Source organism: Drosophila santomea, chromosome 3L (genome assembly GCF_016746245.2).
Source record: "Drosophila santomea strain STO CAGO 1482 chromosome 3L, Prin_Dsan_1.1, whole genome shotgun sequence".
Lineage (NCBI taxonomy): Eukaryota > Metazoa > Arthropoda > Insecta > Diptera > Drosophilidae > Drosophila > Drosophila santomea.
Window position 1 is genome coordinate 14,141,164 of NC_053018.2, and position 21,690 is coordinate 14,162,853.

A 21,690-nucleotide genomic window follows, 5' to 3' on the forward strand; every position below is an offset into this window, starting at 1 on the left:
TTAGACAGAGAGAGATAAAACCACTAAAGATACAAAATAAGATAAAACTTATACAACAGACAGACGAGAGCTGAAGATCTCAAAACTCGGCAATGTTACCAGCCGAATGTCAATTTTTTTTTAATCAAAGCTTAGAAAAACTTAAAACACAGCATGTTGACCAGGTATAGATTTCGGTGCCAAAAAATATATTTAGAAAATAAAGAGGAAACTTTCTCAGAAGACTCATTAATTAATTTCCGTCAAAGAGCCTAAATACGAATGTTTCTTTCAGAGATCTTAAGTTTTCAGCATAGAACAGCTTGCGGAACAGTGAACGTAGACTTTAAGTGTTGGCAATATATATACGAGTATATAACTTTTTCAGCTTGCTACCCTAGACACGCGACTTGCTTCGGTCCTGACCTGTTGCTGATTGTGTTTGGTCTGCTTGAATTTCAATTGGGTTGGTCCCAACGGATGGTGATGATGACGACCACCGGATCCCACGTTGCCGCCGATTCCGCCCAGATGACGCAATGAGGCATGGTGGGGTGGATAGTGTTGCTGCTGCTGTTGTTGCTGTGGTTGTTGTTGTGGAGGCGACAATGATGATGAGGACTGGTTGCTGGCTGTCTGATAATGTGATGCTGGCTGTGAGCGATGCAGTATGGGTCCCGCCGACATGGGCCGATGGGGCAACTGTAGTGCGGGTCTAGCGTATACATATACACAGGTCAGTTAACTGTTTCGATGGGAAGTAGTGGGTGGTTCGGGGTCAGTGTTGGGAAATCCCTATCTACCTATAAATCTACATAATTTCTCTCCTAATAAAAAAGGTATATTATTTATTGAATTCACACAATGCTAATTCTTACAAAGTTATAACTCCGAATTATAGTGAAAGCATTTTAAGTTCTATAAGCGGTTAGCAAGTTAAGAGTTCTTTACCTTTCACCTGCCCACTATGCTAATGTTGGATAAGGCTTTGTGAAGCTTCTCTAAACTACTGCTACCCTTACCAACACTGTTTGGGAAGGGGATCTTTTGGGACATGGGATTACATGGATTAAAGGTAAGTGGCTAGGTACCGTTTGTGTATATCCGTTACGGTCATGCCCAGGCCCGAGTCCGACGAAGGACTCCGTCCGGTGGCGGCTATTATTTCCAAATCGTCGGCTGTTACCTGTTGGCGAGCGGAACGGAATGGTACGGAATGGAACGAAACGAACGATTTGGTTTGCATACGATTTGCGGGTGAGACAGTGACAGCTGAAAGGTTTGACAGTGAGTGAGAGTGAGAGTGAGAGGGGCTCTAATCTAGGCTTTCGTAGAATTCTACCGAGCATAGACAGAGACAGACAGATGAAGAGAGAGCGAGACAGAGATAGCGTCTAATGTAGAGCGACAAAGATAGAGTGATTGGTAGTGCATTCGTACTTCGATTCGGTAGTTATATTGATTGGTATTTTATATTGGTGCTGATTGGTGGTGACTGTTGTGGTTTCTTGGTTATCCATTTGAGGTGCATTTTTAACGTGGGATTACATGAGATCAATTTGATATTATACAATAATTTTATTACTTAATTAGTGTACTAAGTCTAAGGATTACTATTAGGCTGAGCTTTGGCATACCCCATTATCAAAGCATCTAATTCTTTTGTGTTCCGTATGTACAACGACAGTTTGGCTCATTGCGAGTCAACTGCACTTTTGAAAATAGTTAAATTTCAATGGATTTCCGATCTGATTTGGGTTTTGCTTAAATTACATAATTTTACAAACGGTCCTCTTCTTATTGCTATTAATATGTAGAAACTTCGCCACTACAAAGTAGAGTAAAGTTGTATGTATTTGTGTCTATTGTATGGAAAAATTGACATTCGATTTGATTGTTTCTGTTTTGATATGCAATTTTACTTGCAAAGGGCCGAATCAGATGTAAGCGAGTTTCTGAAAGCTTTCTCGAAAGTAAATAAAAGAAAATTACATGCAATTTTTGGGAAATGAAAGAAGCAATAACTGGCTTAGAGTTGGGTGGCTATAGAAAGTATCAAGTGTATCTCGTTCAACAATTAAACTACAAGTTTTGTTTTGATTTTCTTTTGTCGAGTGTTATTTGTATTTTTTCTACAGTTGGAACAAATAAGTTAAAGTAAAAGTTACAAACATACAGTGACAACAATTAACAACGACAACAGCAAGAAGAGAAAGATATACTAGACAATAAACACTTTGTGTAAGATATATAGTATATATAGTATAGGTAGTAGAGTAGGTATATAGACGAATAGTAGACAGTAGACCGGTTGAACAGTAGTCAAAGTATAGTTAGAGTTTATTTGGCTGAACATGCGTAGTGTGTATTTTTGGGATATATAAGTGTCTCCCTCTTAACTAAGTATATATTGTGTCTGTGTCGTAGAATAAATCTTCTAAAAAGCTTACCGGCAAATCACGGGCGGGGTCTCCCTTACGCTGTAAAAGATCATAAAGTTTACATAGATGTTAATTGGGTATAGAGATCATTGGGCTTACCCTATGCCTATCCACGCTATAAGGATCGCGTTCTCTGCGATAGACGAGCTCATCGTATCGCGTGCGATCCTCGGGGAAAACTAATTCCCGTATTTCCGTCACTAGCGTGTGCTGAAATGGGAAAATAATTGATTTGTATATATATTAGTTTCTTGTAAGCAAAATGCTTTAATACATGTATCCTTTGACTAGACTATAAATACTCACCTTTTCGTACGTATCTAACATCTCTAACAAGACGGCAACAAAGGCATCTATGGTCATTGCTTTCGCACTATATTCCGCAATATAGTAGGAAAGGCTTGCAAAGTGATGACGGGGCAGCAGAGAGCGCGCCTTCTCCTCCACCATGGTCGCAATTTGACCTTTTCGGCGTGCTCTGTAAATCCAAAGGTCTAACTTATAGAATTGAATGCATATTTTTAGATCTCTTTAAACGCACCGTGTGCCCGTTGGACTGTAGGCGTCCCAGGGCTCCATCTCGATGGAGGTGCAGGAGTGGGGCACCTTGCCCACGTCACGTATCACCAGCGACATGCGCTTGTGGTACTTCAACTGACCCACCGCCTCGTCGTGCGTCACATCGAGAAAGGACTGCCCATTGACCTCGAGGATCTCGTCGCCAATCATCAGTCCGGATCGATCCGCCACGCTGTCCTTATCCACGCCCGTGACAAAGATCCCCAGGCCGTACTCCACGCCGCCACGTATCATCAGTCCCAGAGACTGACCCGGCTCGATCAGCAGCTCCACACGACGTATTCTAATGGGTATGGAGTGTTAAGATGTTAACTGAGAGCTACAATCTTTTAGAATAAAAGAGCGCATTTTCAAAGTTATTCCTCATGATGAGCCTATTGAATTATATAGTTTACCGGTTTCTAAATGCTTAAGTATTTTTTAACATGTAGAAAGTAGCTTTTATTTCAAGATCATGAATCTAATCTAATAGTACGGAGTCCTAAATATTATGAATATTTCGAACAAGTTATAGAATATTATCACAAGCTTAAGTTATTCGATCTTTAGGTAGTATAACAGGTCATTGTTTCAGCTCAGCTTGCTGCTTTAATCATAATTTTAAAAAGCTCTTCTTCATTTTAGATATTTACGATCAGGATCATGAATCTAATCTAATAGTAATAAATCCTAAATATTATGAATATCTCAAGCAAGCTATAGAATATTATGCTAAGCCTAAATTCTTCAATCTTTATTTAGTATAAAAGTCATGGTTTCAGCTCAGCTTGCTGCTTTAATCCTCTTTTTAAAAAGGTCTTTTTTTTTTTTTAGATATGTACGACTTATAAATGTTTATTACTTTGTACTTATATACTCACCGATCCCTTCGCTCGCTGCGCCTGCCCCCGTACTCCATGGGCGGGGAGGCGGGTCGTCCGTGGCGGTCCATCCAGGAGCAGGTCTGGCGGAAGGGCAGACCCGCCCCGGAGGCCGCCGCTGCCGCTGCTGCCGCTGCCGCTGCCGCCGCCTGGTTCTGTGGGTGCAGGGGGGGAGCCATCGACGCGTACATGGGATCGCGGGAGGGCGGACCGAAGCCGTGGAGCGGGGCGGTCGAGTTCAGAGTGGGCGGCGCTCGGACCGTCATACTGATTTGACGTGACGATTTCAATATCTGCACACATCTCTGCGTTAAGAAAAAATGTGGCAATAGAAGAGACACAAAAAAGAGAGGACAGATGCGAGCAGAAAGGAACGAACCAACAAGAGAAGAAAGAGAGAGAGAGAGAGTGGGATAATGGAGCAAAAATACTAAATGAAAATGAACAAAATTATATGGAAATTTCGCCAATTGCTTGGACAAAAACGTGTACGTATCGTGCTGCCGGAATATTCCGATATTGTTAATTAACTTTTACTGTGGGCGTGTTCGTTACTGGAAATGCCACCCCAAAAATTCGCCTGACTTTCATTTTGTCGGCGGGCTTTTGCGGTCCGATTTTGTTGTTCGTTCTCCGTGAAGCTTGCCACAATTTGCTGTCATTATTTTAATTGTTTCTGACCAAAAAACTAATGTGAGAATGTGCAAAGTTGTGTTGGTCCATGGCGAAAAGGGGGCTATGGTGCGGGTGCTTTGTGCAAATTGGTCTGTGAATCCACACAGGTGTTGCCTTCCAGTTTCGGTTAAGGTCCTAATTTCTCCGTTTGTGGTGGGTTTTTCTCCCAGTTGCACTTATTTTTAATAAATGTATAAGGATTATATCAAACTGAAGTGGTGCATCAGAAGCATTTGTGGTTGAGTTCTTTGACATCCAACAAGGATGTAAATAAGTTGTGAAATGATTTTCAGCTCTGTTTTCTAGTTTAAAAGGATGTGTGACAGCTTTTGGAATCTTAAATTTATTTTATAAATTTACTTTGTTGCAGAAATGTCAGTCCTTTCAGTCGGTCAACAGAAACTACCAACTAAAAGTGTGTAAATAAAGAGCAATAAACCAATGTAAAATATACTTAAAAAATTCTGATACAAAATGCGACTAATCTATTGCCAATTTTTTCTCAGTGTATATTTGTATTAGTGTATTATTGATTTTATTTTCATGGTTTTCTCAAATATATGTTCGTATTTGGTTTAGTAATATTCATACAAAACTGTATCGTGTGCATAAAGATTTATATACTTGTAGAGGAAACAACTACGTAAAATCGCTCAAAGCAGACAGCAATCGATATTAGGATTGGGGTACATATATATAATATATATCTATTTGCATTTATATTTATGTTTCGTGGTTGTGTGGGTTCCCAAACAAGTTCTGTCGAAATCGGTTAAAGTTTAAATTGCTCAAAAGCGTGAGAAATGGCACAGCATGTGCCAATCTAGTGCCAAAACCTAAGCCTTCGTTCCTTCAGCCATCTACGTAGTAATATGTTTGAGAATGAATTATATTGACTATCATAACGTGTCACATAAAATATTCCACAATAAATTGACTTTCGTTCGAAGGCAGCTGCCACCATCGTAGGGAAAGCCGAGGAAAGCCTTTTCTTTTGGTTACTCTGTCAAGTGTCGACCATAAAAGACGATGGTGGCCTACTGAATACAGTTTACTCGTTGTACGTCCATACAAATACATATACTATATGTAATATATTTGTGCACATAGGGGTATGCTTGATGGATAGAACCCCATTATGGACAACTATTAAGGGCCAGCGATTGACAAACTGAGGCTGCCGATAGATACCAGAACGGCCTGGCTAGAAAATCGCATTAAAAATCAATAAGGCGTACAATAAAATTAGATACTTTTTGATGGAAGAAAAATTTGACATGGCTGTCAGGGTCGAACGAAAGGCAGAACTGAGGCGTAGAAGAAAATTCACAGAAGTGGATATAAAGTTCGTGCCTCTGCAAGGAATTTCATTTATTTCTGCCTTTTTACTTGCAATTTCAGCTGGTGAATTGCAACCGTATATCTGATGTTGATTGGATACGGTGAAGGTATGGTTAAAGTTAAAACAATATTATATATTTCTTTATTCATAGAACATTTTATCAAGGGCAAATACCGTTAAATGAAGATTAATATTTCAGGTTTCAGTGGTATTTCAACCCACCCTAAATTGCTGTATGCTTTAATCGATTTTGATCTAAGTATAAACAACATTAGCTACTACAAAATATTTAATAAAGATCAAAAGAGATATAAATATTTATGCGAGCGTAAATATTTTGTGGGATGCTCACCTTCAGCGCCTCCTCGTGATTGATTGAGGTGAAGGGGGTGCCATTCACCTCTAGGATTGTATCACCGGGTCGCAATCCAGCGCGCTCGGCCACCGAATTTTCCTCGATGCGTGAGATGTAGACGCCTAAGCCTGGAAAAACAATAAAATGAGTGGGGTCGGCGAGAGGGGAAATCAATTAGCCAGCCCGCTCACACACTCAATTTTTAATATAAAGCACCTCCCCCCTACCCCCCTTTCGAGCATCAACCGAAATTACCCAGGCCCCATTCTTGCACGGTCCTCTGTGTTTTTCAATTTTTCAATTTTTGTTCGTTGTTTTTCATTAAGCTCAGCCATTTTGCAGTGGGGATTGAGGATGCGGAGTGCGGCAGCCATTTTATGTTTAATTTATAAAACACTTGTGTGACTGTGTGTGTACTTCTGTGTATGTGTGTCCGTCCGTATATGCGAGTGTGAGTGTGCACAATGGCGAAGAGGTAAAGAGTGGAAGAACTGAAAAGAGAAGCCTGCATACGGGGGCCAACTTAAATAGATTTTTATCGATTTTAAAGCCGTCCGCATATTGCAAGCTAAAAATAAATTCAACGGCAGGAAATGGGAATGAAGGCAGGATGAGTTGAAGGGAAACGGGCGAAGGAAAGTGGGCAGGAAGAGCTGGTTAGCCAAAAAGGTAGTCAGGTGCAAAATGCACTTGGAAATGTCAAAGCTGCTGGCGGTTTGTCACACACAAACATCCATGCCAATACACGTGGTTACTCAAACGGGGAAGGACTAACATACGGACGGACAAACGAACGGACGGACACACGGCTCCGTGAGACCCGGACAATAAAACGAAATTGAAAACTAAATTGCACGTAAGAGCTTCCCAAGCGAAAAGGTATGGGTAACACGGAGAAGCCATCACCCAAAACCGACTGGGCGTAACATGGTATCAAACACCAAGGGGCGTGGCAGCAGTCAGATTGAATGGGTAGAGAAGTGTCGGGGAAATTTCAGTTGCAAAGGCTTTGCCGACAAATCGAAGGGCTTAACACAGCTTATGGTTTCTATTTTACTATAAGCCAATAACACGAGATTAAGAAGCAAATTATGTTTAAAATGCTCGGTGTTTGCCAAACAATAAACTTATTTCAATAGACTGGTTTCTTAAATCACGTATACGCCAGGATGACCCTCCCAGATACATGGCTAAATTAAATTCGCTTTAAGAACCTTCTGGTAGGAAATTCTGCTGTCTGTTTGCAGTGAGCCTTCAAAGCCTTGTATGTATTAAAAATATATTAACAGCTCACCTGAGTCTTTGCCTCCTTTAACGCAAATGCCGAAACCATGATCGATTTGCTGGTCGCGCGACATGGAAACGGTTCGCGTTGTAAGTTCATGGATATTCGGGACACTGCGGTCCCTTTCCCGCTCCCGATCCCGATAAATCTGGAAAATAAAAAGACATTTTCTGAAAACCATTTTATTTAATTAAATATTAATACACACCTGGTGGGTGGTGGAGGGCGGACTGCTGGCGGGGCTCCGCCTGCCGGTGCGATCCCGATCCCGCGTGCCGCCGTTGCTGTAGTGGTAGCTACTCGTAGGAACTGATGACGACTGGGTGGCGCCGAACATGCGGAGCACCTGCTCCGGCGAGATGGGCCGCTTCTTATTACCATTGCTGCTCGCATGCTGGCCCATCGATCGCCCACTGGCCGCCGTCGAGGTGGGCAGGGTGCCCGCCGTGCCGGCGGCCATGTGGCTGGCGGGTGAGGAGCTGAGATAGGCGCTGCCACGCCCCGGCAACGAGCCGCCCTTGGTGGGCACGCCCGCCGAGTTGAAGTAGTAGTGCGGCGAGTGGGGGCGCTCGACGATCGTGTATGAGGTGCCCGGCGGGGAGTAATACAATCCGGAACGACCGCCGGCACCGCGCAGCGAACTGGTGCTGTTGCCAACGCGCGAACCGACCGCCCCCGCCCCCGCCGCCGACGATCCAACGTAGGGTCCACTGCCCGGCGGCGGACTAATCATGCCAAAGGCCATGCCAATGTCCTCCGCCTCGAAGCTGCTCGGTCCCGGCGCTCCACTACTGCGCAGGTGGTGACCACTGAGCCCGGTCGATCCGCCCGTCGGCACACTGGACGACGACTGCGTACCGCCCATCGAGGGCCCAAGGCCAAAGCCGGCGGCTGCCGCTGCGGTCGCATTGTATCCGTAGGGTCGGGCACTCCATCGCGAGGGTCCAAGATCACAGAGTTCGGCATAGTCGTTGCCAGCTGCGCTCATTGTCAGGGGGTCGCCGTCGTATGGAATGCCACTGCCCCCAAGGCGCATTACACTGCTGGAGCTGAAATGGAATGGTTGCCATTAATAAAAGGAATAAATATTGGGTAAAAACATTTATAGGAAAATATTCAGTAAAGAATAATTTATCCTCCACGATACAAGTTGAACTCTCGACCATGTTTTAAAGCCTCCGGATCCATCATTAATAGTCTCTCGGATCTCTTAAAAGTGTGAAATGGTCGCCTTTCCAACATTTTTCAAAAGGCCTAATCGACCCTGGATGTCATACCAGGTACTAACCGTCCGGAATTGGGTTAAAACACCCCCTCCGCTCTGCTCCACCTTTCAATCTGCAATCCGGCGAACAACTTTTGTTTGCGTACGCAGGCCGCTAAGCCGCCGCTCAGACTGAGCGCCACATTCAGTGCAAACAATGGCTTAATCTCCAGAGTCATATGGTGTACTGCTGCCCCTCATCCCTGCTCCACCAGCCATGCAAACACATTCACACACACAAACATACACTCACACACAGACACACGGACACATTCATTTGCGCACACTGCGAAATCAATGGGAACTTATGCCCCGTGCTTCATTATTTATGTGCCAACTTTGGTTGGCAAAACAAAAACAGGTTAGCACAAAGGCAGCCGGAGCTCTATGTGCCACACTCCCGATGGTGGGACTCCTGGCCCAAACCATCCTTACACACTTACACGTCGTCCTGATGAGGGAAAGAGGGCACCTCGCTACTCATAAATAGTTGAAAATTGCCGTGCTCACACATTGCCACTCACTTAGCCGTGCTAAGTTACGGAAATGCCGGGCACACGATAGCCATTCTACGGATCAGGACATAAAATATTTGAAATTTTACAGTATTAAGCAAAAATGCATATTTCACATGGAGATGGATCACATATTTTGGCATTCAATAATTACTCCACATTTGTCGAGTTTAGGCAGTAAAGTTTCTAACACACAAATAATCCAATAGCTTTACATTTTATAAATATAAATGATGATGTTTGTCAAAAACACACTCAATCTTAGGCCTAAATTTAAAATATATTATAAACAACTAAAATAAAGTGCAACGTATTCAAAATAAAGTTTGAATTAACTTGATTTAAATTATTTAATGATTCCAAACTGACTAGCTCAGAAATTAAATATCAAACGACAATCAAATGTAAATTTATAAGGTATTATAAACAACTCAAATAAAGAGATTTTTATTTTAAAAAAAAAACTGGAATTAATTTTATTTAAATTATTAAACGATTCCAAACTAGCTCGATGATTGAATATCGAATGGCAATCAAAGGCAAGTTCCTTAACTTTCGATCAGCCCATCGAATTTAATTAAAAAACTTCCCCATCGATTATGCCAGTGAAAGTTGCATCAAAGCCATAAACGAAACGCTGTCAATTAATCGAGTGTAAATAGCAAATAAGTTTCGAGTACTCAAATACTGCATAGTGCATGTGTGAGTTTTTTTTTTTTTTTTTTTTGTATTGCATTGGAGTTGTAAAGCTGCGTGTATGTGTGTGTGTGAGTGGAGAGTGAGAGAGATGGAGAGAGGAGAGGTGTGGAAAGGTAAAGTGCACTTTTAGCTAAGCGCTGAAGAACAAAGCGCCGGCCAATTTGGTTTGACGCTTAAGCGCACTTAGCGGTCGACCATTGGCAAACACAAACACAAACAGCAACACAGGACACACTAAACACGCACACATGCTTAATTCAGTCAGCAGCTCACACACACACCCAAACAAACACGCACACAGAGACACCTACGTAATGGCTGGCAATTGTGCTTACGTCTAACAAGCGGCCAATAATGTCCTTTTTGATTTACCGATACACATTTGCATTTCTTTCTGCCGCACAACAAATTGGCAAGCAGACGCCATTACAAATGAGGCTAACAAATACAAGCGCAGAAATGGAAAACATATGCGTGTGTGCATGAGTTCCAATGTATTTGGTATAAATATCAATAAGAAGCATCAGCAGAAGCTTCCCTATATTATATAGATATGACAATAAATTTCCCTGCTGCTCTTTCACTCTCTCACTCTTTTCAGTTTTTTTTTTTGGTCTTGGTTTTGTTCTGTTCTGTTATTTATTTTTCTTTTTGTTCTTGTTGCTGGCTTGGCTTTGTTAGAGAATAAACGACAAAAACAGCATGCTCCAAACGTATTTACTCATGACCTTGGTAAAGCACAGCCAGGACTCACACACACACACTTGCCCCAGAACCGCACTCACTTACACACACACACATAAACATTGACACTGTGCACTTGGAAAAGTGCTCCACTTATTGCCATTAAGTGGTGAAGCTTGGACTTGATTGTCCTTCTGAAAATTCCCAAAGCAACTTCCAAACTTCAAAATGCGATAACTGATGAAGTCCCGAACGTGGCATTAAAGCTCATAATCAGTGCTCAGCGCGGAAAAGAGTGGTATTACCTCAAGTGCAGGGTATAGCATCAAGTTTGGGATCTCCAAAGCACAGTTTTCATCCCAAAAGCAGGGCCACACATGCTGGACTTTATCGGTATGCTTGCAATCGCTAAAGGAAGAACTAACTGCTAAACGGTGACAAAAAAGCACTCGCACACCAACACACACGACCACAGTTGCCGCCGTTTGTCGTTGGCGCTTGACACAAGGACATTTTTCATGTACGCGTTGTGACATTTTTCGGAATTTGTTAGTCTGACTCTGGTTTGTGCCAAGCAGCCAGTCGAGAGTGCATAGTTACACCGTGGTCTCATACATTGCTTAATTTACTACATTTTTTGAAGTAATTTAAAGCGATTTTTAAACTTATATAAGGAGTTTGTAAATGCAGCAGACGTTCAAATAATTTTTAAATATTTTCAGGACAACATATAGAGTTTTTTGAAAACATTTCGTTATTTTTGAGTGCTCAAATTCCACTGTGCCGAGTTCCAATTCTCATGTTTGTCTACTTCCAACAGATGGCAGTTTGTTGTAACTGTTTCGCCGTTGTCGCTGCCACGCCCCCTGCACTTTGCCCCCTTGTCCACCATTGACTTTGGTTTTTGCTGTTGCTGTTGTTTGATTTGAAAATAAGTTTTGTATATTGTTCACTCCAGTTTTTATTGGACTCGAGCCTAGGCGGGTTTCATGTTGCATGCTCTGCCTGTATTTTACACAGAACAAAAAAACAGCGGAAAGATATAAAAAAATATTTAAATGATGTAAACTGCAAAAGAGGGCTTTACTTGATTTAACAATTACTTTTCATTCTTTGTAAGAATGTATATATCTAAAAATATATATATTGAAAGCGAATCAGAGACAAATACTTTTGTTTTTTTCCGTGTCAATGTGGGAATGTCTCCTTTTACATCGTCCTTTTTGGTACAATGCTCAACTGCGCTGGCAATAGTCATTGTTGTAGTTGTTTCTAGTTGTTTGCATTTTTAAAATAATTGCTAAGCACATTTCGATGTTTGAGTATTTGCATACAATGCGTACACACACACAGGCGCAAATGAACAGGAAGAAAAGGAGGCCCCCAAATGTATGCTATGCAAAAGACTTTATTTCAGCGCAAAACCCGTTTATCGCTCGCCATAAATAATTGATGTTTAATATGGGCCTGGCATTTAACGTTCAGCTTTTCAAGTGCGCTTAATAGTTGCCAGAGGCATATTAAAACATTAACCAAAGCTGCAGAAGTTCGCTTAAGCCCAGGGCATTCATCACCGTTCATCATCATCATCAACGAACTCCTTTTTTTCCTTTCATTTTTTTTCGTTGGCCTTTTTTTCGGCGGTAAATTTGTGGGGAAGTAATTATGATAAATGCAGGATATGCACGAGTGCGGGGGCTGTTTGCCAAAAGCGGCATGTCGAACTTGTAACTGGGTTAATTGCGCGTAAATAAAAGGCAGGTAGCACATGGGGAACATGTGCCTTGCCCATTTCCCATTTCCCACTTCTTCCCGTGGAGCTGTCAATAAATCTTGAACAAGATCTCGTGGAAGTTTGATAAGCAAAGCATAAGCAGACTCGAGTTACGTGACTTTGACTTGTTTACTCTGCGCAGCAAATCACATGAAATCGTGTGCATTTTCTCTTCATTTCGCAAGCTGAGTTCTTACTAAGTTGGTGTTAAGCCGGAATATGCAGCGTGTTGATTGTCGACTTTAAAAAATCTCACGAAAAGTGACTCATTTGTGACACATTGAATTGAGAGCTAAATTTACGAATTACAACCTCTGTTTTCACTTTATTCATGAATTTGAGTGTTTGACTGAACATTCACTTGTTTCGAACCGATATTAAATGACGTCTAAAAGCCATGTTCATCAATTAATAGCAACTAACAAATAATATAAATAATTGATTTTGGTTTTGGGCATCAAGTCACACACTTTCATTTAAAGGCAAATATATTGATATAAAGTTTCTTATATTGATATAATGTTTCATGCATTAAACGGAACCTCTTAAATAAAATAAACTCTTAAACAGCTAAAGAGCAATACATTTTAAATCTAGAAAAGGTATGTGAAGACTATGCAGTTGATCTCATTAAATTATTCATTTTAAGCTTGAAGGAAATCATATCCAATTGCATATTAGTTTCAATACATTCATATGATGATAATTTCAGCACTCCTTAGAAGCATATTGATTGCCCGCAGATGAAAGATAATCCAAGGACCTTGCCAAAATTACGTTTGCTTCTTGTCCCGTGAGTCAAGTACTACAACAAAACAATGCAATGTAATACATACTGCAAATGCACTAGTTCATGTATTAATGAGCTTTGTGAATGCTGCGACTTGATTACCTAACGCCCCCGGATATTTGATATTGGATATTTGAACGCCTTGAATGCTTGTTTGTATGTACAAACAAGATAGAACGCATCAGTCGAATTCCTCCACTATCAGATACACGATTAGTTGACTAGTTCACTGTAGTTGACTACCTTTTATAGTTCCCTTATACGGACACACAGACATACAGATCAGACAATGTTGACTTCCCTAGTTTTCTTAATTAAGAACATATATACTTTATAAAGTGGGAAACGCTTCCTTCTACCTGTTACACACTGGATATCTCATTATAATAATTGTGGGCTTATTTTAATATAACAGTCAATTGGCATTGTAATATGAAACTAATTCAAAGTGCAACAAATGTTTTTCATCAATAACGAAACAATGAAATATGTCATTATATTCCCTATATTTGCTTTACAGCCACTTACTTTTGTGTACAAACATATATGTAAAACATACGAGCCCCGCCTTCTTCAATTTAATTTTCCTTTGCCAGCATGGAGGGTGTGGTTTTCTTGAGATATTCCTCCAACTAAAACGTCACGTAGACGACACGAAGCCAGAAGAAAATCTGCCATAATAAGATATGCACAAATGCACATGCATAAGTTAGGGCAGACAGAAAGAAAATGGCCCAAAGAAACCGAAAACGTGGAAAAGGTACAACAAACCAGGCCCGAAAGAAGAACAAACCAAGTTGACTTACATGTCAACTATTGATTTTTTAATTAAATATTAATGAAGCACGAGGAACGGTTACAACAACAGCACTGGCTGCGGCAAAAATGGCACAAAACACGCTCGAAAAAAAGAAGGGGAAAAGTTGAACAGGGAAGTTGAACGCCTCAGGTATGCTACAAAAAAAACATGACACACACAACGAAGGGTACCAGGTGAGTGAAGTAGGGTATACGAAATATACGAGCAAATTACGAATTTTTAATCACACGTCGCGTTTGTTATATAAGCGGGAATATCAGATCCCCGCCAAACCTAAAAAACGTAGGAAAAAGCGAACAGAAATCAAATAAAATAAATATGCAAAGCGTCGTCTCGCTGTCCCTGCCACCCACCGCCCCTTTTTCCGCCCAAATTTCCCTCTTTTGAGTAGGTCGTCTATGCACAGACACGCAACTACACTGAGAAGAACGTTGGTACTTCTGTGGCTAAACAATAAACTGTTTAAAAGTATTTACACATTTATGTATGTTCCTTCATTGGGCATTAGTTTATACCCACATAAATGAAAATAATACATTTTTTTATTTCTTGTTTATAAAATATATAGACCGCACTAGAACTTTTTCCCGGTGCAGCGGTAAAAAAGTAGGAAATGTGTGGAAATGTAAAAGGCAAATGAAACTAACTGGGGAAGTCAGGATCCGGGGAGTGTGTGTGTGGTGTGTGTGTGCCAACGAGAGACAGGACAGCCAGGACAGGCTGGCATTTCCTACAAAATGCCGAGCAGCATTTTGTCCAGTCACGAAAAGTTAGTCCTGGGCAAAAAACAAAAAACACAAAAAAAACACCAGGATATATACACACGTACCGCTGAATGGCGCTGGAGTTCGGGTTAGCAAGAAGCTCTCGAGTCGACAAAGTCTCAAGTTGAATGAAGAACTCACGCAACTTACACAAAAAACGGAAAGGTGACTGGGGGCTTGGTTGTGAAAAAAAACCCAACTAACATATTATGCCCGGCATGAATTCCAGCTTATGCCTACAATGTAGCTCGCAGTACGGAATTGTGCATTTGAAAATTGATATTTATGACAGGAATAATAGCACATAGCACAGGTGAGGCGATGAAAGTGTGTTGCTAGTGGGCTTAAATTACCATTCATCTTAATTACGAATCAATGTTATTGACATTTACAGCCTTTGGCTTGTCATTTCGTTTGTCGTTTGTCTCTGCATGAAAGTGCTGAAAGCCTTCTTTATTTTGCACATAAATCTCCTATGGAATATTCCACACAATTTGGCCGGCCAAACTGCAGCTCATAAGCCCCTTAATTATTGTGTCAGCTAACTGAAAGTTAATAAACCACCCATTGTCATGAAAATAAAGTCCAATGCCACACCAAATGGGGCACCAGCCAAAATCAATAATAAATACATAAACAGGTCAAGCCATGCCGCAATGGAGAAAGACAGTAGGGAAGCCATTACCACGTTGGGCTATGGAAAACTCCTCGATATACATAAGTGCAAAAACTAATAAATTCGAATATAAAACACTTTTTCTACAAGAGTTTATTAAATATAAATATATGCTTCTATTGATTTCAAAAGGATTCTCTGTCTAAAAAGCTATGTTTATTTGAAGTGGATATTGAATGGAGCACACAAACTATATTATTTACTTGTGTAATTTTGTGAAGCTCTTTGAAGAACACTGACTTTATCATAAACGACGCATTTAATAGTAAGCCAAAAAAGAGAAATTTATTATTCATCACGTTTAAATTCGCAGTTTACAGTTTGGCAATGCCGCAGTGCAATAAATAATACAACGTTTTATCAGAGTCATCATAATCGTTGAGTTGCGTGGGAAAGCCCCAGACCCTGCGCATTTCCACCACAAATAAGGATAATAAGCCAGCAATTAGTGTCACCGATGAAGACTGAAACAGAAACATGGCCCAAAGCCAAAGCGCTCAACACACTTATAGCAATTTTGCCTGGCTTGAAAATAGGGAGAATAACAAAGAAAGAGGTTAATCGAGGCGCTCGTACAGACGCAAATCTATTATCCCACATCCTTTTTACCTCCTATAGCAGAAAATGAAAAAAAAGAAGAAAAGAGGGAACGAAGGAAAAGTTGCAAGGACAAATCGCAATTCCAGTTTTATGAATATTTTTCTATTTGCCTATGGAAAACTGCTGAATGGTCCTTACTTTATCAAGACCTCCTTGCGACTCAATTCAATGGCCAGAGGTGAGGGAAACTTTCTTAATACAAGATACTCAAAGGACTTGCACACGGTCACACAGAAGGAGACGGAGTCCGACATTCAATTGCCACCTTACGACAGCAGGATTTGCCATTTATAATGTGTGCGTGCGTCTGTGTGTGCGCCAACTCAAACCGAAAGTCTTAAGTGAATTAAGAGGAAAACTTGCAACATTTCTAAGGCGACCCCAATTCACCCACACCAACGCCCCTACCCCGCATGTCCTCCATCAAGGTTAGCCCACTTAATGAGCTCTTGAAGTGCTCAAGCTTGAGTTTGCTAAATACATATCTACGAGCATGAACAAATGAACAAAAAAATGATTATTTGATATGGCAGCCCCGCCTTCAGTTTAAGGATATCCTTCTGACTGGACACCTGTGTCTTCGCTTGCCACCTGCGACTCCCCACCCCCCCTCACCCCCTTCATAGGCTCCAAGATTGATTGCTATGCCAGCGAAAACTAAAAGCAGAAGGGCTCGGCCCACGTGGCTTTGCTTTAGTTTGGCTTCGGCCACTTAATGATTGCCAGCCAAAAACTTGTGGATAGTGCGAGGTCAGGAAGGGAGTGAGTTGCGTTCCGGGAATATCAGGGGATGTCACCCACACCTTGAGTTATACCATAAAACAATTATTGGAATTTCTTTCTCTCACCTTCGCTTTTCGGTGGGTTGGGTTGGGTTATTCGGCTTATTTTATGATGGGTGTAATTAAAGTTGGTGACTGGGAAGTGGGTCACGTAACTTCAATTCGATGGCGGATATATCAGCATAAAAGCATTAGGGATCTACAATGTGAGATGCCTTTCGTAAACTAATAGTGATGAACTAGAGAGATATTACAGAGTGGATCTAGTTATGTAGACAATTGATTTATTAAAACACCCACCTTGACCCAAAAAAAAAGATAGTTTGCCTTATCACTTTCACAAAAGCCATTATTAACGACACAGTGACAACAAAAAATTTCGACTAAGATATTAATAACCTAAAAAACACACTCGTGGTTGACACTTTGGCTGCGGCGAACACGGGCTGAGGCTGAGTAATAACTATTTAATGAGTTTGTGCCCACAGCTCGGTGTTGGGAAGAAGAAAGTAACTTGGCCGTGAACCAAGTGCCAACTGCCGTCATCGAGAAAACATTCCATCCACATCCACTGACGCCATTTAATTAAAATTTGCGCCTAATTAATTGCCGAAAAACGGAAGCGCACAGCCTGACAGGACATTGGGTGTACTAGGCGTATGAGTGATGTTTGCCTATTTACATCAGCTCCCTTTTGATTGGAGCTCAGCGCACTAATTGGAAATGAAAATTTGATTTCTCGCATTTCTGTGGTTGGCACTGCCATTTTGCATTTTGCATGATTGAATTCTACGGCTAAATTTTATTCAATTGCATTAATTATAAGTATTATTATACGTTGGACAGCCGAAAAGTATGTAATAGTTTTGTTTTTTTTTTCAACCATTTTTTTTCGGTTCGCTGCCAACATTTTTGCTCTGCATAATTGATGGCTGAGCTTTTAATTGAAACTGAGTTGTGGTTATTATGAGTCTAACGAAGGGGACGGGTCCGAACGGTACGCGGAAAATTTATGCAAATTAAGATTGCACTGGGGGCGGTTGCAATTAAAGCCAAATTGCTGCGTGAAGAGCAGAGAAAAAGAATAAAAGTTTTGTAATTGAAGAGCGTTTGAAGGGTGCGAGTGGCGAACAGCGCTTGAGATAAAATCGAAAGGAGCGTCCTTGAAGACATGAACGTTTTTTCCGGCAAGTACTTGCTGGTCGATGGGAAATTTTTAATTATTTGTATAAAAGCGGCGGGACTACGGCTTTTTAACCTATATTTTCCGTTTGAGTATTTAAGTAGAGAAATTGACAGAATTGAGAGAAAGGTGAGAGGTATTACAAAAAGTAATGGTGGGGATCCTCAAGTTTAAGCTAAGTAAACCCAATTCAACTGTTTTACTTTTATAATTGGATTAACACCAAACCAAAAGCCAAAACGGAAGATGGTTTAAGTGTTTTTCAAATTTACCTGCGACTAACTATTTCTAATATCCTACTGGGATTATATTTTATTGTATAAAATGTTAGTATTCACTTCAAAATTAAATAAGTAAAATTGCAGATGTTATCCAGATTTAGCCGTTTGAATTTTGTTTTGGTAAAACGTAAATGTTTTATTATTTATTTGAACAAATTTTTTTTTGCATTCACACTATTTTGTTTATGACCCATATCAAGCGGCCTAGTGTTGTTTCATATATATGCAAACTTGTTAATAGACAATACACTTTGTAACCAGAAAACACATGTCATTTCCAATAGAAAACCCTCTTATCGAGCTATGTAGTATATAAAATAGGCAAGGGACACGAATAATAATAATTAAAACAATGTAACTACTGTATTCACTTTATCCTTGTGACAAGTTTCGCAACTTTTTATGTAGCACACTTTTGCGGGCCGAGGCATTCAGACTTATCGCCCATTCAAAACTATAAACACAATGATTTATTATACGAGTATCAAGTCCTTTCACTGCACCTTATTTGTGCCTTATCTGTGTTCACAATTTGGGTTGTATGCTCACCTGTTTGGAATTCTAAGGATACATTAAAACTGCCGTTGCTCGAGCGCGGTGTGTGTGTGTGTTGGTGAGAGGCGGCCAGTGGAGCCTGTGTGTGTTGGCCAGTGTTTGCTGTAGGCCCCTATTGAATGGATGGTGACACGACCGGACGCTCGTCCTGTCCGCAACACACAGTTGTCCTGCTGCCAGGCTTCCTGCAGCAGTCAGCTGATGCTGATTGTGACGCTCCTCCTGCTTGTGGCATGCAAAAAGTTTTCCCTTTGAGTTTTCCAGCGCCGTCCGTCCGTCCGTCTCTTTCTTTCTGTCTGTCTGTCACTTTATGCGCTTCCTGCCTCTCGATGCCGCCACGTTGTGGCGAGAGTGAAAGTATTTTTTTTTTCAATTTTTTTTTAGTTTGCCTCTTTGTTGTATTTTATTGTGGTGAATTTAGGTTGAGGGTGCTACTCTCTCGCTCTAGCTCTCCCTCTCTCGCCAAGCTTTCACCCACGCTCAGAGAGCTAGGCACATTTTCTGGTTGAGTAAATTGTTGAAATAATATGCTTGATATTCTCCAGTGGCACAGGGATACTTTGTTCGAGGCTCATAGATAACATTAAATGTTTTTTTTTTGGTGATTTTTTCGGTTTTATATTTTTCTGGCGGGGTCCAGTTGGAAAGTTTTGGTGTGTTATGTGCTAAATAGTTTCTGCTCTCTGTACGCCTATAATCTGAATACTCCGTATCCCGACCGAGCACTCCGAAACCGAATCCGAATTACGGACTGGCGACTCCGAAACGACTATCGTACGTGGCGAATTTGACGTTTTGTGTAATTTAACCTTCTGCCCTACTCTTCTCGAATGCGTCATCGGGAATCGCGTAGAGTGGAGTCGAGTCGTATCGAATCGCTTATTTATTTGCTTAATTTTTTATTTGGCACCCACACGCGCACGCACACTTTGTTGCACATGTTTGCATACTTGCTGGCGTTTAATATTTTGGTTTTACTAAGCATACGCCATGTTGTACGACTAGAGCCATCGAACAGCGAGTTGAGAGCCTTGGCCAGAAGCCGTCAAGGTTATTATTTCCTTGGTGTTTGCCTCAAAAAGTAACCCTCCCTCATCTGCTACTGTTTCTGTTTTTTTTTTTTTTGTAATTTTTTTGCTTATTCTTCTGCAGCCAATTTAATGAAGGGCCCTTCTGTGTGGCTCCATTTCAGCATGTTCGTCGCTGTATCTACATACATGCCCCGTGCATATTGCCAAAAAAATTGTTGAAGGAGGAAAATCGTTTCACACATTACACACAACAACACGGAAGAGGCAGAGTTGCCCTGTCTCTTTCCTTCTTTCGCCTTAGGCTGCCCATAATTGGCGTATTTGCTTAACTGGCATTTCAAAACACTTTTTATTTCGATTCTTTCGGGGTTATTTGGCGGAAGCCTTTTTGCAATTATTTTGTAGCCAAATTTTTTTTTCTTTTCCACGAAGCGCGATTTGGGCTGCGATTTTGTAGTTTCTTTCCCTTCGCTCTCTCCTTCTGTATATTGTTTTATTTTTCAGCGGAGCTCCGCGTCTTTACCGTTTGGCTCCACTTCTCCGACTACTTTGAAGGCTTCGCCTCGCAGAGGCCTCGGCCCAAAAGCTTTCCCCGATTTTGTAGGCTTCCGTGCAGCCAAAGAGAGCATCCCAACGAGAGCGGAATCCCCGTCGAGACTGACTGGCGACGTCCTGGCGAGCTTCGTGCTCTCTCCCTCTCTCACGTATGCTGTCCCTACACCTAAATAAAAGACTGTTAAAAAAAATAAAAACTAATATTCTACATATTAATAAAAATTCGTATTATGCTTGAATTAAATATGTTTTTATATAATTCAAATATTTTTACAAAATTTACTTGATATCTTTTATAAAAACCATTTTTGAGATAGGAAACTAAATATAATAAACTTTTAATACTTCTTATTTTACTTTATTTCTTTAATGTTTCCCTATTTATTGCAGTTAATATTGCTTAAATATAAATAAAATGTGCTTCCAAGGTGCATGTGTACACTTTATTTATTTTTCTTAGTGCACCTCTCTCTGGCCCTGGGTTCTAGGATTCTCTTGTTGGTCTTGCACTCAAAGTTTGCGTTGTTTGGATTTTGTTATTTTAATGTTCACTGAGCAGTCCCTGAAGAGATGGACGAGGAGAGGGGGTCCCAGGATAAAGGGAATACGAGAGAGGGGTGGTGTGTATTCTCAGTCTCATTTCCAGTGTGCTTTTTGAGGATTTCTTTCGTGTAATTGTTTTCGTTACGTTTGTTACGTTTGTTATGGGCACCAGGTCCACATGCACCTAAAATGTAGACGTAATTGTGCACTTTGAAAAATGTTTCTTTTTTTAAAGGTCATTGTCCTTTAAAATCTATTGATTTTAAATTAAATGTATATAATAATAAAATCACATTAAGTTAGCATTGTATATTTATTTTTTATAAATACGCAATAATAAACTCCTATTAAATTGTTTAAATAAATTCTATTGCTATAACGCTTTATAATGAAATATAATATTAAATGCTGATAACTTAAGTTATTATATTTCACTTAATTTTCGTAGTGTACTTATGCTGCATATCTACATATGTATTTAGTTTAAAAATGTTCGAAATTGTAATATCAATGCCAAATAAAAATAATTGAAATGAAATGTCTCAAATTACAATTACTCGGCTTAAGATCTCGCAGCTACAATGGCTTAATGCAACATTTTATTGAAGCTTTCGCCCAATTAAGTGTCTTGGTGTAGCCATAAAACCCATCCAACAAA

The 21,690-nt window shown here is 40.6% G+C and overlaps 1 protein-coding gene across 8 annotated transcripts in view; it reads right to left on the minus strand.

The window, feature by feature from the left end:
- Window positions 1-20,464, minus strand: part of LOC120448185 (whirlin) — a 31,633-nt gene extending 11,169 nt beyond the window's left edge. For 7 of the 8 annotated variants that reach the window (XM_039630048.2, XM_039630046.2, XM_039630043.2 and 4 more), the window contains exons 1-9: window positions 18,898-20,464; window positions 7,725-8,565; window positions 7,526-7,664; window positions 6,229-6,359; window positions 3,860-4,164; window positions 2,962-3,282; window positions 2,727-2,898; window positions 2,520-2,630; window positions 2,430-2,459 (exon numbers count right to left, since the gene is read on the minus strand). In XM_039630048.2, coding sequence (XP_039485982.1) covers window positions 2,430-2,459; window positions 2,520-2,630; window positions 2,727-2,898; window positions 2,962-3,282; window positions 3,860-4,164; window positions 6,229-6,359; window positions 7,526-7,664; window positions 7,725-8,552 — 2,037 coding nt within the window. In that variant the 5' untranslated portion in view covers window positions 8,553-8,565; window positions 18,898-20,464. Of the gene's footprint in view, window positions 1-405; window positions 695-1,070; window positions 1,166-2,429; window positions 2,460-2,519; window positions 2,631-2,726; window positions 2,899-2,961; window positions 3,283-3,859; window positions 4,165-6,228; window positions 6,360-7,525; window positions 7,665-7,724; window positions 8,566-18,897 lie in introns of all 8 variants that reach the window. The other variant, XM_039630049.2, reaches the window with a different exon arrangement.
- Window positions 20,465-21,690: the final 1,226 nt, after the last annotated feature.